The sequence below is a fragment of the Pelodiscus sinensis genome, chromosome 6 (genome assembly GCF_049634645.1).
Source record: "Pelodiscus sinensis isolate JC-2024 chromosome 6, ASM4963464v1, whole genome shotgun sequence".
Taxonomy (NCBI): domain Eukaryota; kingdom Metazoa; phylum Chordata; order Testudines; family Trionychidae; genus Pelodiscus; species Pelodiscus sinensis.
In genome coordinates, this window is record NC_134716.1 from 46,532,314 (window position 1) to 46,548,176 (window position 15,863).

Consider the following 15,863-nt stretch of genomic DNA (forward strand, 5'->3'; position numbering starts at 1 on the left):
GCATTTCTTATACTTGCACATTTCTTATAATACTGTATCATATTTTGAAAAACTTAATTGTAGAAATCAAGTCCCCTTGTTACAGCTTTTCTAAGCATATCACTCATCTCCCAACATTTATAATGCAATTTCTTTAGAGCAACTCCCCAGCAGGGTGATTTTATTAAGAATAATTCACTTTTTAGAACATCAGCATGTGAATTCATACCCATAGAAATCACCATATTCTATGGTATAGTATAAAAAGCTTTAAATTTCAGTTTACTTTTATTTGCGTACACAGTAAGTAACTTAAGAATTCAAAATTTTCTTTTGATAACAATGTGTTAAATAAGTCTAGAGGGTGGAGTATTTCCTCAAGATTTCCCACTTCTAGACTACCATCATGCTAGAAGTACAGGTAACAACTTCCAAATGCACAGAATATTCAACACCGTTGTTTTCATTAGAGTTAGAACTCATTTGCAAAAGAGGTGTAAAGAGTAATATGTCTTAGTTTAATGACTAATTTACCAATACATTAGTTCATTCCTGATGTTAAAAAAGATTTAATAACTTTAAATATTTATAAAAATATGCATCTTACTGCAAACGGATCTGCTTGTTGCCATGATATAGGGGCTCCCCACGAAGCAGGTCTTATTTTTTCAGGCAGAGATTCTGGAACAGCTAATAGGATGAAACAGATATCCAGCACAGCTACCACTGTGGCCACTAGTACTACAAGGTTATCTCCTTTGCTAGCAGACAGGTACGCTCCAATGGCAGGACTCGTTACCAAACTTGCTGCAAAGGTGGCTGAAACCTAAGTAAAAAACCAATATTGTAAGTTACAATAGTTTCACTACTAGAACATACAATTAACAAGAAAGCATAATTTTAAATGGTTTTGAAAATACAAGTAATTTTTTTAAAATTATAACTGCTTAGAAAATAAGCAGAAGAAAAATAAAAAAAAATTTCAATTTTCTGCAGCCAAATGCTAGAAAGTTCCCAGCTGAAACACTCTGCTTTAAACATCCACATTTTGGGATAATTGCGATACAAGAATGTGTTACATAAGGCCTTGTCTACACACAAAACTTGTAGTCCTGCTGCACAAAGAGTGTTAGTGCATCACCGTGTAATTGAACAATCTTGTAATCGCATCACATTTTATAAGTTACACAATTATTTTATAGTTCCCAGGGGCAGGGCTGGCAGCTAGGGTGCTCCCAGTCCCACACCCAGGGAGCCCCTGTTACCCCACACTGCTGCCTCTGTATCAGAGGCAGCAGCACCAGGTGGCAGACAGAGCTAGTCCCAGAGGGGAGCAAGTTTAAGAAGCGGTTCCCCACACTGACAAACTCCCATCTGCTGCCCCATGGACAAGAGCTGTGCCGGCGTCCCACAGAGCAGTCTGTCTGCAGCAAGCCTAGGCCTGCCACAGACAGAGGGCTTCTCCATGGCAGTCTTACCCCTCCTTCCCCCGCTGCTGCTTCTGATAGAAGCAGCCATGCAAGAGGAAGCAGCTCCATGGAGCTGGCGCTCATGGGGAGCCGGCTCCCCACAAACACCAGCTCCCACCTGCTGCTTCTCTATCAGAGGCCCAGGCTTATCAGTTAATGGTGTAGTCAACAACACTATGACATCCCTAGTACAAACAAGGCTCGGGTATTTATATCATTTTATGAGAATCTGTTCATGGCTGACAATACTTGCTGGTACAATGCACCAGCACTAGAAGATGGGTAATAATTTCTCTAATGCAGGTACACCATAACTTATAAACACATTAGCGTGTATATTGATTCAAATCCTAAATTAACTAAATTTGTGATTTTAGGCTTATGTTTACAATAAAAGTTGTGTTTTTCTTATGCCAATTAAGGGATTTCTTCTGATTAGAAGTTACAAGTTGTGGTATTCAAACATCATGCTCTGTGGCATGAGCTGAACCCACAGCAAAACCCCTTTATTTCTGTGACAAACTGATACATGTTTTGGCAGGAACAAGAATATTTAAAATGAAATTTTCCTTCATTAATATACGAAAATACATACAACTAATATCTTGTATAATAATATAGAATGAAGAACATACTGAACATGAAGTATTGTACAACTGAATTTAACATAACTATAGAAGCTATGGTGGATAGGGAAGATGAAGAGCTGGAAGTTTTGAGAGCTGGACACTGAAAGACAATGCACAGTTATAACCATAAAGACTAGAAATTTAGTTTTACATATTATGAGGCCACAGAACCATAACACAGACATTACCACACTGGGTACTGTAATAAAATTTATTAGAAAAAGGCATGATGCTTACTGGAACGATTAATCTCATCTTAGTTCCTACTCCTTTCTAGAAATTTGCACTGAGAAATTCTAAGAGTTTTATTTTATTGAAGACCTTAAAAAGAAATAATTCCTGACTTACAGGTATAAAATATCATTTGCACATACTAAGGGTAATCCTTTTCAATGACTAGTAAAATGAGCCTGGAAAGACCATCTACTCTCTAGTCCATTGACTAGTCTTTCTACACTTATGCTAACTTTACATCTAAGTCTCATCTTCCCCTCATAGCCAGGTGGACATGAGCATTATTCATTCTTTGGACTTCTCATTTTGTGTTTCATAAGTTGAAAAGAGAATGTGGTACAACATCCCAGGAACAGAATCGTGAACTAATATTACCCTTGAAACACTTTTTTCAGTGTAAGGATGAAGGAAGAAATGATTAAATTTGAAGGCGTGTTACTATGCACCTCTTATCTTGAGTTATGCAAGTATCTACCTAAATTGGAAGACACTGAAGGAAATTAGACAAATTTTCTATACTGAGACTCAGCTGCTTCCAAGTAGCTAAAATACTTCAAATTCCTAGTTGACCAGAAAAGGCTATTGCAAATGAAGTACTAGGAGACTCTCTGTTATTTGAGGAAGATGATGACAACAGCTGTGGCCAACAACTATGACACCTAAATTCATCTTTAAGAGCACATATTATATAGAGATGCAAATAATAGAAAAGAGGTATCTCTAATGACAAATATATCAAGCTCCACACTGTTTGCATTCATTTCAGTAAACTATAACCCAATTCATCTATACAGTTGACTTTCCTCTTCAAGCCATTGACTCTGACTCAATGTCTAACCTACTGAATAGTAGCAGAAATTCTGCTATGATCCTATGTACTTTGAAATTTGTGTCAAAGAACTAAGAAGAAACCTCAGTATATTATTGTTTAAAGGGTTTCACGATGCTAATGCATTACTCAGTTAACACAGGAAATAGGTGCCCAACACCTGTAAATCTCTGCTCCAATTAGTTACTATTGCTAAAGAAGTAAGCAGCAGCTGATGTTCACTTTCAATTTTGAAAGTTACACACTGTCAGTCAGACAAGAGAGGGATTGTTTGATGAACTGCCCTCGGAAGAAGTTCCCCATAAAAAGAAAGAATAGAAAAATCATTTGTTTAGTAAGATTAAAGCTTTATTTACACTGGCAGACAAAGCACTGTCAGTTACAGCACTGCTCCCAGAGCACAGTAGCGAAACTAGGGTTGTGTATCCACACTGTGTATCCCCATGGTGCATTGCTTTTCATCATCCCAGAAAACCCTGTGCTTCTGCCCAAATTTGGCACCATCTTTCAAGAGCTTCTGTGCTGCATGCTCTGCCTCCTTGGTCTGCAGGAAAGGATTCTGAACTGTTGAAGAAAATGCTGATAGGTCTCACTAACATGTCACAATGGCAGTCAAGTTATTCCTTAAGCTGCAAAAAGTGACGATGAGGGATAGGACACTAATCATACATACAACACAACATTCCCTGTAGCATTCACGGCTGTGCTGACCACAGCGCAACACCTGGGAAACAAGCACTGAAAGACAGGATAACATCGTCATTGACGTGTGGGATGACAAGTGGCAGCTGCACACCATTCGGATAAGGAAAGCCACTTTCATAGAATTGTGTCAGGTGCTCAACCTCAATCTATGGTGCAAGGACACGAGAATGAGAGCTGCCCTGTCAGTGGACAAGCTCTTGGCCATTGCACTGCCACCGCTTCACTCCACTACTTCTCATTATCACCAAACAGAGGGAAGGTCGACCGTTGGACTCACTTTGAGAGAAGCATGCAGGGCCATTGATTGCATCTGGTCCAAAAAGACCCCAACTCCGGACAACGTGTGTGAAAACTGTGGATGGCTTTCTACAGAGGGGCTTCCCTAACTGAGATGGGGAGATAGATGGCACACATTCCAATTCTGGCACCAGATCACCTAGCCTCTCAGTACATTAACAGGAAAAGGTAATCTTCAGTGATTCTCCAGGTACCTGTGGATCACTGTGGGTGATTCACTGATATTAACACAGGCTGGCCCAGAAAAGTGTATGATGAACCCATTTTCATAACAGTGGCTTATTGAAAAAGCTGCAAGCAGGAACTTTCTTCCTGCACCAGAAGATCACTGAAGAGGAAGTGGAAATACCTAATGTGAATCTGTGAAATGCCATCTACTCCTTCATATCACGGCTCCTGATACCATACACCCAGAGTCTTCACAGCAGCAAGGAGTGGTTCAATAACTGGCTGAGCAGGTGCAGAATGACAATGGAGTGTGCTTTTGGTCATTTAAAAGCCCGCTGGCAATACTTGTATGGGAAGCTGCACCAGGCAGATAACATCCCAAGAGTAACAGCTGCATACTGTACTCTCCATACTATTCGTGGATGAAAGCTTCACTCAGAATTGGACCACTGAAGCTCAGCACCTGGGGGCTGAATTTGAACAGTTTGATACCAGGGTTATTAGAGGAACACAGCACAGGGCCATAAGGTTCTGGGAAGCCTTGAAGTAGGAATTTGATGCAGAAAGCCTGTAATATTTGTTGCCAAGCAGGACAATACAGTGGGGACTCTGATTGGTCCCTACAATGCACTTAGTACCATATCACCTGTTGCTTTGCTGGGCTAGCCTTGCTTATTTTCATGCATTTTAATAAACCCAAGAATTTCATTTATTAAAAATAACTAATGTAGAACACAAAAGCAGAATGACACATCTGCAGGTAATAGAGAGGTGGGGTGGGGAAAGGAGGTGAGGCCGAGACAGGTTTACAGATGTATGTCCAGGTGTCATCTGCAACCATGCCATCTGATGTGCTGTAGTTCAGCAGGGCTAAACTAAATGGGGTGGGAGTGTGCAGGGCAATGGGAGTCCGCAGAGCTGCACAGTGAAGGGGCAGATGTGTAGTGCAGCGAGTGAAAACCGGGGACAGGATGGTGGCCAAATTGTGTTGACAGGGAGAGGGGGTGCATGGAAAAATTTTAGGACACCAGCTAAAAAAGGATGGAGGAAGGTATTGTTACTGCTCAGTCTGCAGTACCTGGAGTGTGGAACTTGTCACTCCATAATGTTTAAGAGCCACTTCCATGGCTTCATTCTGGTGCTCAGTGTTCTCCTTCCACTCCCTCCTCTCATTGTCCCTTCACTCATTTAATTTTCTTTTCAGCAGCAACCTGTAGCATAAGCTCATGGACAAAGTCATTTTTATTTCTTTGCAAATGCTTCCTTGCTCTGTGCAGGCGTTAAGCAGGCAAGTCTGGGATCCCAAGGTTAAATCTGAGAAGCCAAAATGCTACATTTTACAGAGGATCCTTTGTGCTGCAATCTAACCTTAGAGACAACTCCCATGAGCCCTTGGGGAAAAGCAGGCTCTTCGAGGTATAGAGAGAAAGAGAAAGAGAGAGAGTTAGGCTAGGCTCCAGTTTGGAGAGAGGAGCCAGGCTGCTGGCGTGGAGCCTTTCAGGCCAGGAGCTGTTGGACTGCAGCTAGAGCCTGTTAGTGAGATCCTGCTGGAGCTTGGATCTAGCATGATGCTTTGGGGACTGCTGGGGATTTCCCTGGAGGGGAGAGGTCCTGACTGTGCCTCTGGCTGGGAAAAGCCTACATAACACTGCACAGGGGGTAACTGAGTGACTGGGGCTGTTCGGAAAAGTGCTGCCTGGAACAGAGCACAGAAAATAGACTGACGATGGGTCCAAAGACAGCAGGTGTGATCTGTCCAGTTAACCAGAGCTGCTGCCATTTGGTGGGGCCTTCTCCAGTGGCAGGGGGATTTTGCAGCTGGCTGCCTGCCAGGACTGACACACAGAACCTGCACAGTGCTGTTTCCTCTCCAACTGCAGACCCTCAAGCGCGCCCACAGAAGCAAGCATCTTGGACTCTGAATCCAGAGGCATGCACAATCTGGGGTGGGATAAATGGTGGCAGTATAAATGCCAGATGGATACGTTTCCTTCCTTTCTGTGTACATTGTTAATTGATTTTATTCACTTCTAATCTATTTCTTTAAGTGGTTAAGTAAAGGTGTGTTAATTCTAATTTAATCCATTAGATGTACATTATTTATAATTGTTGTCTTGGAGTTAGACCCAGATTATTGCTGAAATAATTGTATTCCTTGGAGGCTCCCAAGGCACACCATTAAGTGTGTACAGGGCCAGCCAGGTAGAGGCATCGCCATTGTACAGCCGGTCCCCGAATAACTAACAGGTTACGTACCAAACACCGGGTCATAACTCGATTTGTTTATAAGTCGGGAATACATGATTTTAAATACGGCCGCACTGTTTGTAAGTGCGGCTGGTGCGTTCATAAGTCGGGGACCGGCTGTAATGGGGTTCATGGGAGGTTGGTCGTAAGTCAACACATTCGTAACTCGGGTACCAGCTATATATTCTTTAGGTGCAAGGGATGGATAGGGAATCCCCAACTAAACAGTATCACCACTGGGGTACTCAGGATTTCCTTTTATGTTAAAAAGATCAGGGGCCAAGGCACACATGTGAGTGTGACCTGCTCCTAAGTAATCTGGGGCGAAAAAAGGGGGTTACACCTAAATGCATAAGAGGAAGCCTAAACTTGGGTGCCAAATCCCTTTACATCAGGGAAGATGATAAACATGATTGGTCCAGGTTAAAAATAGAAAAGACAACTGTCATTACATGATGCAAAACAATAAGAATTAAGTTTACAGAAACAAAGAAAATTCTGTAAAAAAAAAAAACAACCCTTGATTTAACACAGATACTCATGGTCATGTTAGCCTGCAAAAGTTCACTGAAGGCATGGGGCTTAGGTAATTTTTGCATATTAAGTTAATACATTAAATTCCCTTTATACACTTCCCAGAAAAAAGCTTCATTAAAGCTAAGTTAAGTTTGAGCAATCTGAGTCAGTAATTAAAGGGTAAAAATCCCTCTAAGAATGTTGTACTTAGTAAAAACAATTGCTAAGAAATTCAAAGTCAATGTTAACATTTCTAGTGTTAGCTTTGTGCAAGATTTTAAAGTTTTTTCCATTCAGGTGTTCTGATTTAATGAGCTGTAGCTATGTGGTGTGTATGTTTAAATACACTTGATATCACAAGTGGCCAATCAAGCCCTCAGTATTTTACAGAACAGTGAACCTTAAACTGCACTAAGATTGGAGAAAGATGCTCTAACCTGGTCTAGGACAAATTACTGCAAAATACAGTAAAACTCCATTAGACAGGCATCCAATGCTCCAGCACTCCTGATGGCCAGGCACCATCAGGAACCTAGAAGTGCTGGAGCAGCCGGACAAATGGAGCTGCTCTGCGCCTGGCTTCCCCAATTCAGCCGCTGCTGAAACTGACCAGCAGCTAAATCGGGGAAGCCAGGGGCAGAGCAGCTGGGGTGATGCCGGGTTGGTCCCGTAGCGCCGCTCCTTGGCACTGTGGGACCAACCCGGCAGCACCCCAGCTGCTCTGTCCCAGGCGTCCCCCAGTCAGCCGCTGCTGAAACTGATCAGCAGCTGACCGATCCAGGAAGCCCGGGGCAGAGCTGCCCCTCAGTTCTGCGAGACCAACCCTGCAGCACCCCAGCTGCTCTTGGGGACGCTTGGGGCAGAGCAGCTGGGATGCTGCCGGGTTGGTCCTGTAGCACTGCTCCTTGGCGCTGCGGGACCAACCCGGCAGCACCCCAGCTGCTCTGCCCTAGGCGCCCCTATTCAGCTGCTGCTGAAACTGACCAGCGGCTGACCGATCCGGGAAGCCCGGGGCAGAGCTGCTCTGCCCCGAGCTTCCTGGATCGGTCAGCTGCTGATCAGTTTCAGCAGCGGCTGACTGGGGGACGCCTGGGACAGAGCAGCTGGGGTGCTGCCGGGTTGGTCCCGCAGCGCCAAGGAGCAGTGCTACAGGACCAACCCGGCAGCATCCCAGCTGCTCTGCCCCAGGCATCCCCAAGAGCAGCTGGGGTGCTGCAGGGTTGGTCTCGCAGAACTGAGGGGCAGCGCTACTGGACCAACCCGGCAGCACCCCAGCTGCTCTGCTGCAGGCATCCCCGATTCAGCCGCTGCTGAAACTGACCAGCAGCAGCTGAATCGGGAACACCTGGGGCAGAGCCAGACTATGGGAAAGGCGGGCTATGAGGGGTCTGGTGTGGCATCCCCCCCACCCCACCCGTCTCAGAGTCCCCCCTTCTGATAGTCTGGCATATCTGATAATCCGGCACCCCCTGGGCCCTAAATGTGCTGGATAATGGGAAGTTTACTATAGTAGGTACTGTTGGTGTAACTAGATCCGAGCACAGCTTCTCCTTCAGCCTTAGGAGTATCTATTATCATTTGTGGTCTCTTCTCTAGTGCTCAGAGACTGCCTTCTACCTGCCCACTACACTGATTATTGTCTTTTTATACAAAGAGTAAGAAGGCTAATTGATTTGCCCAAAATCACAGAGACTTGAACCAAGATCTTCCAACTGTAGGCTAGTCTAACCACTGTAACATTTTCTTCTTCCTGCAGTGACAGACATGATTTAAATATCTGAAATTTTCAACTCCAGAAGGAACGGATCAAGCAACACATTTTCTATGTACTATTAAACGCAAATTGTTTTCTTAATACCATCTCCCTCAAGGGCCACAGGTTAGAAATCCTGACCCAAAACAGCTTTACTGATAATGCTTTATGTATGCAAGAATTTAAATTTTTATATACATCTTACCAGTCCGTAGGCAGTACTTCTCTCATGTTCTTGTGTTATATCAGCTACATAAGCAAATATTACAGAGAAAGTAACAGAAAAGACTCCAGATACTGAAATCATAGCAAAATACCACCTAAAAATCAAAAGGAGAATTTAAAAGATACTCCAATTTATCTTCTACTACAAAAAACCACTGTTTAATACCATGCAAATTTGTTAATATTTAGTCTAGAACCTAATACATATTTAAAATACATATATCCACAATGTTGATTGATCTGTAGATTAATTAATATTGTAAAATCAGTGCCAGCAAAGCTATCAAACATCCAAATATATTGTTCTAATGAAAGTAGCAGCATTTTCTTTTTTTAGAGAATTATGAGGAAAAACTCCCAATTTCTGACTGGCCTCTCACAAAGGATAATAATTCCCACGAAATTATCATACTCTCAAAAAAAACTATGATGAATTTCAGTTGTGAAGTAGAACTGTCTAAAAACTTAACTATCCAAAGTTGTAATACAGTGAAATATTTTTCTGCAAAAAATGTACTCGAATCACCTTTCAGTGAATGAACAATAGTTAATCCCTATGCATTAAGGTTTTACAAACTTTCAAATTCAGAGCATGATTAGAGGCTTTGAGGCAGTCAGCAGGTATAGGAAGTTCTCTTAATATTTTTGCTTCCCCAAAAAACAGCAAATAAAAGGGAAATGGAAGCAATACAGCTCAAATTTCAGAGCTCTATAATACAATGTCAAAGATTTTCTGTATTTTATACTTCACAGTGTTATTCACCCATTTAGAATAGCTACTATTAAACATTCATTTGTCTCGTAAAATATATTGGTTATTAGTGCAGCTCTGTATAGGTCTCAAAGAGAAAATGTAGTAGATCTTAGCATTTACAACTGCAGTGTACTTATGTAATGAATTCTAAGCATTTTTAGCAATTACTGTTAGGATTATGTGTGTGTAAACAGTCACTAACTCAGTTTACAGGAAGCATTTACTTCTTTAAAAATCCTATGCACAAAATCAATGTTTAGAACATGAACAAAGAAGTGCAAGGATGATTTAATTACATTTTGAAAGTAAATCATTTTCTTCTTGCCTAGTTATCCTTATTTTCCAAACACCAATCCACCTTTAATTGAGTTCCTCATACTTCCCTGCTGTACCACTTACCATGGACTAATCCTCATTAATGGAATTGGGACACAAGTGAAGAAAACTGTAACAAGAAGAAAAGACTTTCTTCCCCACACATCAGATAGAGCACCAATTAATGGAGCACTCAGAAAGGATAAAAAACCCTGTAAAAGAAAAAAAGGTTATTTTAAAATGCATTTTGAAGCTAGATTTCAAAATGGAGCAGATTTCACATGCTTTGTTTAGTTGCTGTTATAGGATAAGGAAACTTCAGAGCTAATGATGGAATGTTTTAGATTTTATTTAAATTACAAAACAGACTATAAACCTATAACCAAAAACCTACATGAAAATAAAGCTTATTGCAGCTACATGACACTTATAAAACTATATTATTTCACTAATGTTCTACCCAACTATTACATTCTTTGCACCACTATAACAAGTGTGGTATAGGTTTCCTTTTCTGTAGCATAGAACTGGTTAGACAATGCGACAATCTTTCCCCTTGTTTTTCACCAACATTTAGTATTTGCTATGTGCTTAAACCCCTTAGCTATTTCAGACTGGTATTCTAACTAAGATGCCATTACTACCTACAATTGGGTAAAACATCCCATTTCGGTCTATTTTCTTCAACTCTGCCTAGCAGAAAACAGTTTCAATATCAACACCCAAGGAGCAGGTTGTAGTCACCCATCCTCTCCCTGCAGGCCAAATAGTAATTTACCTAGATATACCTAGAGCCTTACTGTACTAATGAAATGGTACTTGTTAGCGATGTTCCCGCTAATCTTTTCCACATGTGAAATAAATGTTTATGTACACCGAGGCATATGTGAATGTGCATCACCAGCAAAAACAAAAACCTAGCTTTGGGCACTGTGCTAATCAGGCGGGTGGCATTTGAATCTCTCCTGAGTGGCAACAGAAGCGCTTAGCTTACACTGAACACTGCCCGTCCGATACTCTCTAAAACCTGAATATCCATTCTGTTCTGTGCTGTTGCAATACCAAATGAAGTCTTTAAAATAAACAAGTCAGTTTCAGGCACTGGTCATTTAGTTAGTATAATCTGGTACAACTAAAATTGAACAGTTAAAAAAAAGAAAGAAGTAACGTTGTCTGCCTTCACTTCACTGCGATGTAGGTAAGTTACTCGTTTGCAGGCTATTATTATCCACTACAGCCAAAATTCACTAAAGTGCTTTGCGGGCCACATCTTATGTACAAATCAAAACACCTATAGTCTCAGGGATATTTTTCTCTACAAACTTATTAAATCAGATACATGAAAGGATTGATGTGTCAATCTTTCCTAATATCCATTACGTATACTGAAGTATATTTACACCATGAGCTCACATCAACTCTACTTCATAGCTCTACAATGTGGTATAGAAAACTTAAATTTTGAAAGTAGTACAGGCAACCCCTACACTTATGACATAATTGGTTCCTGGAGAACTGCCATAAGTTAAGCCATTATAAGTCAAACCCTTATTTCCCATAGGTGCAATGTTATAAATGGCAGTTCCATTCCTGGAAACCCATTTTATACCCTAAAAATACAACCAGGCAGGGCACTACTGTAACAGAGCCAGCTACAGCTCCCAGTCCCGCCCGCTGTGATTCCCATGAGCCCACATGGCAGGAGAAACAGCCACCCGCTTTGCCTCCTGGGAGTTGTAGTCCCCAGTGTGCGGAACTTGAGAGGCCACGCTGGGCCAGAGCAGGGCAGTCGCTAGGGATAGCCACAGCGATGCTGATCAGGGCCCAGGGCAAGGCCCCAGGCTGGCAAGGCACCAGTTCAAACACTGCTGGCCAATACTGGCACTAACACATGGAGTCTGCATCATAAACGCAGGGGGTCATAAGTCAGAGGTTGCCTGTAATCCCTTTTTCCTCACATGTTTATGTACAATCATCCTTTTTATTTTTAGTACATAAAAGAAATTACACAAGTCATAGAACAGCTTGTATAAAAAAGCTGACATTTACATTCACATGACCAGCAGCTCTGCAGTTATCAATAAACCTTTGATGCAGTATACAAAAAAAAAAAAAATTTACAATACTTAAAATGGTTCATTTTCTTCTTTTTAGGTCAGGGCCCCTGTAGCTACAACACTAATATTTCAGATTTAAACATCTGATAAAATTTAATTTGCATTTTTAAGGCCCCATGACTGTGAAATTGACCAAAAATGAACTGTGAAATCGGTAGGGCCATACCTATTAGTCAAGATGACCAGGGACTCAACCCCATGTTTCAGGTATCCCAAGACTTCGACTACCAGAAGCTGGGACTATACAAAGTAATATATATAGCAGTTCATTCCCTCTGAATCATCTGGCACTTGCTATTGTCGGAAAATAGGATATAGGGCTAGATGGATCATTGGTCTGCTTGAGAACGGCAGACTTATGTTCATTTCTTGAAAATAATAGACACTAGCTTACTTGAGAAAAGGGAGAAGTATGGGGAGTCAATGTCTGTCATGTATTAGCACTGTTTATTAAGTCAATATTTGAAAAATAAGGCCATAGATACTAAAATCGTAAATAGAGAAAAACAGAGTTAATTGAATACTCTGGTTAACAGCATTATACTTTATTCACATTCTTTGAAAATTGGTATCCCATTGATATAATAAAATGAATAAAGTATAAGTGTACAGTTACTTACCAATCCTGTAACAATACTGCACAGCAGAGTGATTGATTTGTTGAAGCACTTATGTGTAAATAGAGTTTTCTATATTATAGGTCATCTTATGACACTACATAACACTATGGACAGAGAAGGGCATACACCGGATCTCTAAAAATGCACTTAACACTAAAACTATAATCAACATCATTTAATCTTTTGTGATTATTCAGAATCTTACAGTGCCTCGGGGTCATTATTATTAACATCAATTATTATGGTAAATACAGACAGTGTAGGAGATCGAGATGAATCTGTAAAGACCCTATGACACACTCTGAAAGCTGCTTTTTAAAAAAAATCCCAGATAGCAGCTTGTCTTCTGCCTCTTGTGCATAAAAGGCAAGTCCAAAATGTGCAACTGTATAACATGCTGGGCAGTGCACTAGTCCCAGTTACTAGATTAAAGATTGTTTTGGGAGATATCAGAAATGCCAGTTAATTAAGTGCTGAATAACAGAGCTAAGGGACTGTCAAGGCTGCTCAAAATAAGACTTGCTTGCAAAAAAAAGGTGTTTTATATTTCCAGAAAATGCTTCAAACGTTAATTGAAAACAAACCCCCAACACCTTCAAACTGATGAATAAGCTTAGGGATGAGGAAAAAACTGATTTTGACATTTCAAATCCAAGTATTCAAGACATTACTATAACAAATGAAGGGATAACAGTGATAAACATTTGTGTTTGAGATCACTGTAACTCAAACACACACAAAATATTATGTTCAAATGTCTATGGGAGTCTTACCTTAACACCCTGAATAAGACCATTCATTAGAAATGTATGCTGAGGAAATGTTTCATGTAAGACCTAAGGAGAAGGAAAATGTTAAAATTTAGGTTGCATGTGAATTAAACAAAAGAAGTGAAAAGAGAAATCTTGACAAAAATGTAACCCACTCTTGCTAATCAGGAGGCACAAATACAACTTCACTAAACCTTATTGAAAGTGTATCTATCAGACTCAGTAGAATTTTGGGCTTGGTCTACAGAAGTAAATTATACTCATGTAAAATAAGATATCAGTTTGAGCTAGTGTATCTATACTGAGATAATCCTTCAGTGGACACCTATTCCAGGATAAATGTTTTTCTTCTATTTAGCTTATACTGTATGGGAAGGGGGTTTAAACTGAACTAGAAAAAAATGTCTCACTTATTCTGGAAAAAACAATGTGCTCATACTAATATAGTTAAATCAAAATACTCAAGAACAACTACACCCAAATAAATGGCCCCAACACTGCCATATTAGATAAACACCATTTTTAGTCTAATTTGAGAACTTTAACTTAGGCCTTTTAGAAGAATAAAAGTCCATATAAAAGTTTTATTGATTACTGTCAGGAATCAGTCAGCAAGGGAGGGGAGAGAGAAGCAGGAGCCATTGCAGAAGGGAGCCATCTTAAAAGCCGGTTCCTTCCCTATCACCATCTCGTGGGAGGAGCAAGGGGGGCAGGGGAGGCAGAGAAGCTGCAGGAGACCTAGCACGAGCTGATTTAGACATTGGGAATCAACTGACTGTCAGCTCACACTGGGTCCCAAAGGCTGAGCCTCCGATGTTTAAATGTAGTAAGAGACCACATTTAAAAGGCAGAGACACAGCAGGAGACCGGGGTGGTGGGAGAGGAAGAAGGAGAGGAGGGAAGCAACTAGTCAAGTATTGATTCAGCTGTCTGATATGCCTAGGCTTATTGGGTAGTTAACTAGTCACTTACATCCCTAGTATGGCTCGTGATTCAACATCTGCTGTAGGCAGAGGTAGGTCAATAGAATTTACTTTCTGGTGACCTAGTTTCTCCCTCTCTGGGAGGTGGATAATCCTTTTACTTTTTGTCCTACTTTCTGTACATATAGATAATAACTGACCACTTCCCTCTTAACCAGTGAGTGCTGAAGAAGCTCCCGCCTGCTGCAGGCAGGGGGCTGCATCAGCCCCGGAGGCTTGCTATGGGCAGGGGCACTCCAGTCGGCTGGAGCAGCAACTGTCCACAGCAGGCCTGGCCCAGGCTACTTCCCTCTCCCTCACCATGCCTCCCCTTTAATCTGTTAATCAGTTAAACACTAGGTTTAATCAGCTGGTTCCCAGCTTGTAAATACTTAGATCTGCATTTAAAAGGTCTACACTGAGGATTTTTATTGGTATAACTGTGTCTGAGGGGTCTGAAAAATATGTGCGCTAAGATAGGGCTTAAGGATGTTAAAATGGGCATAATCCGCTACTTAAGTAGTCGAATTTCCATAGACTACTTGATCAGTCGATGGGGGAAGGAGCGTATCCCCGCTGCAGCTCTGCAGTTTAATTGTAGTAGGAGCCAGATTGCTGCCTGGCTCCTACTACATTTAAACTGAAGAGCCACAGCAGGGGTTCCCTCCTGGGGTGGAGTGAGCTGAGACTGCTTAGTCCTGGTTTGCACCGCCCCCAGGGAGCTAACCCCTGCTGTGGCTCTTCAGTTTAAATGTAGTAGGAGCCAGGCAGCAATCGTTTGTCCGGGAGCAAAGCCGCCCAGGCAGCGGCTTTGCTCAGGTGTCCCTGGTCTGCTGGGGGGGTCCAGCGGCTTTGCTGAACCTTCCCAGCAGACCAGGGGGACAGGAGCAAAGCCACCCAGGTGGCGGGAGTCCCGCTGCCTGGGCAGCTTTGCTCCGTGGCAAACGAGCAAAGCCGCCCAGGCAGTGGGACTCCCGCCGCCTGGGCGGCTTTGCTCGGGTGTCTCTGGTCTGCTGGGGGGGGGGGGGTCCAGCGGCTTTGCTGGACCCCCCCAGCAGACCAGGGAGACCGGGAGAAGCTTTTCTCGCCCCAGAGGACACGGGTGACCCACCGCCCGTGAGCTCCGGGCGAGAAAAGCCCCGTTCGTAAGTGCGGATCCGACGTAAGTCGGGGACTGCCTGTACTTAGTCTTTATATTAGAAATTGAAATCTCTGCAATTAATTTTAAGTACTTTTCATTCCAATAAAAATGAGCCTTTGACAACACTTAAGAT

The 15,863-nt window shown here is 41.9% G+C and overlaps 1 protein-coding gene across 1 annotated transcript in view; it reads right to left on the bottom strand.

Moving 5' to 3' along the window:
• The window catches only part of SLC71A2 (solute carrier family 71 member 2), a 47,122-nt gene that overhangs the window by 15,738 nt on the left and 15,521 nt on the right, over window positions 1–15,863 (bottom strand). The window contains exons 3-6 of the mRNA XM_075931857.1: window positions 13,631–13,693; window positions 10,205–10,332; window positions 9,032–9,146; window positions 587–805 (exon numbers count right to left, since the gene is read on the bottom strand). Coding sequence (XP_075787972.1) covers window positions 587–805; window positions 9,032–9,146; window positions 10,205–10,332; window positions 13,631–13,693 — 525 coding nt within the window. The remainder of the gene's footprint in view (window positions 1–586; window positions 806–9,031; window positions 9,147–10,204; window positions 10,333–13,630; window positions 13,694–15,863) is intronic.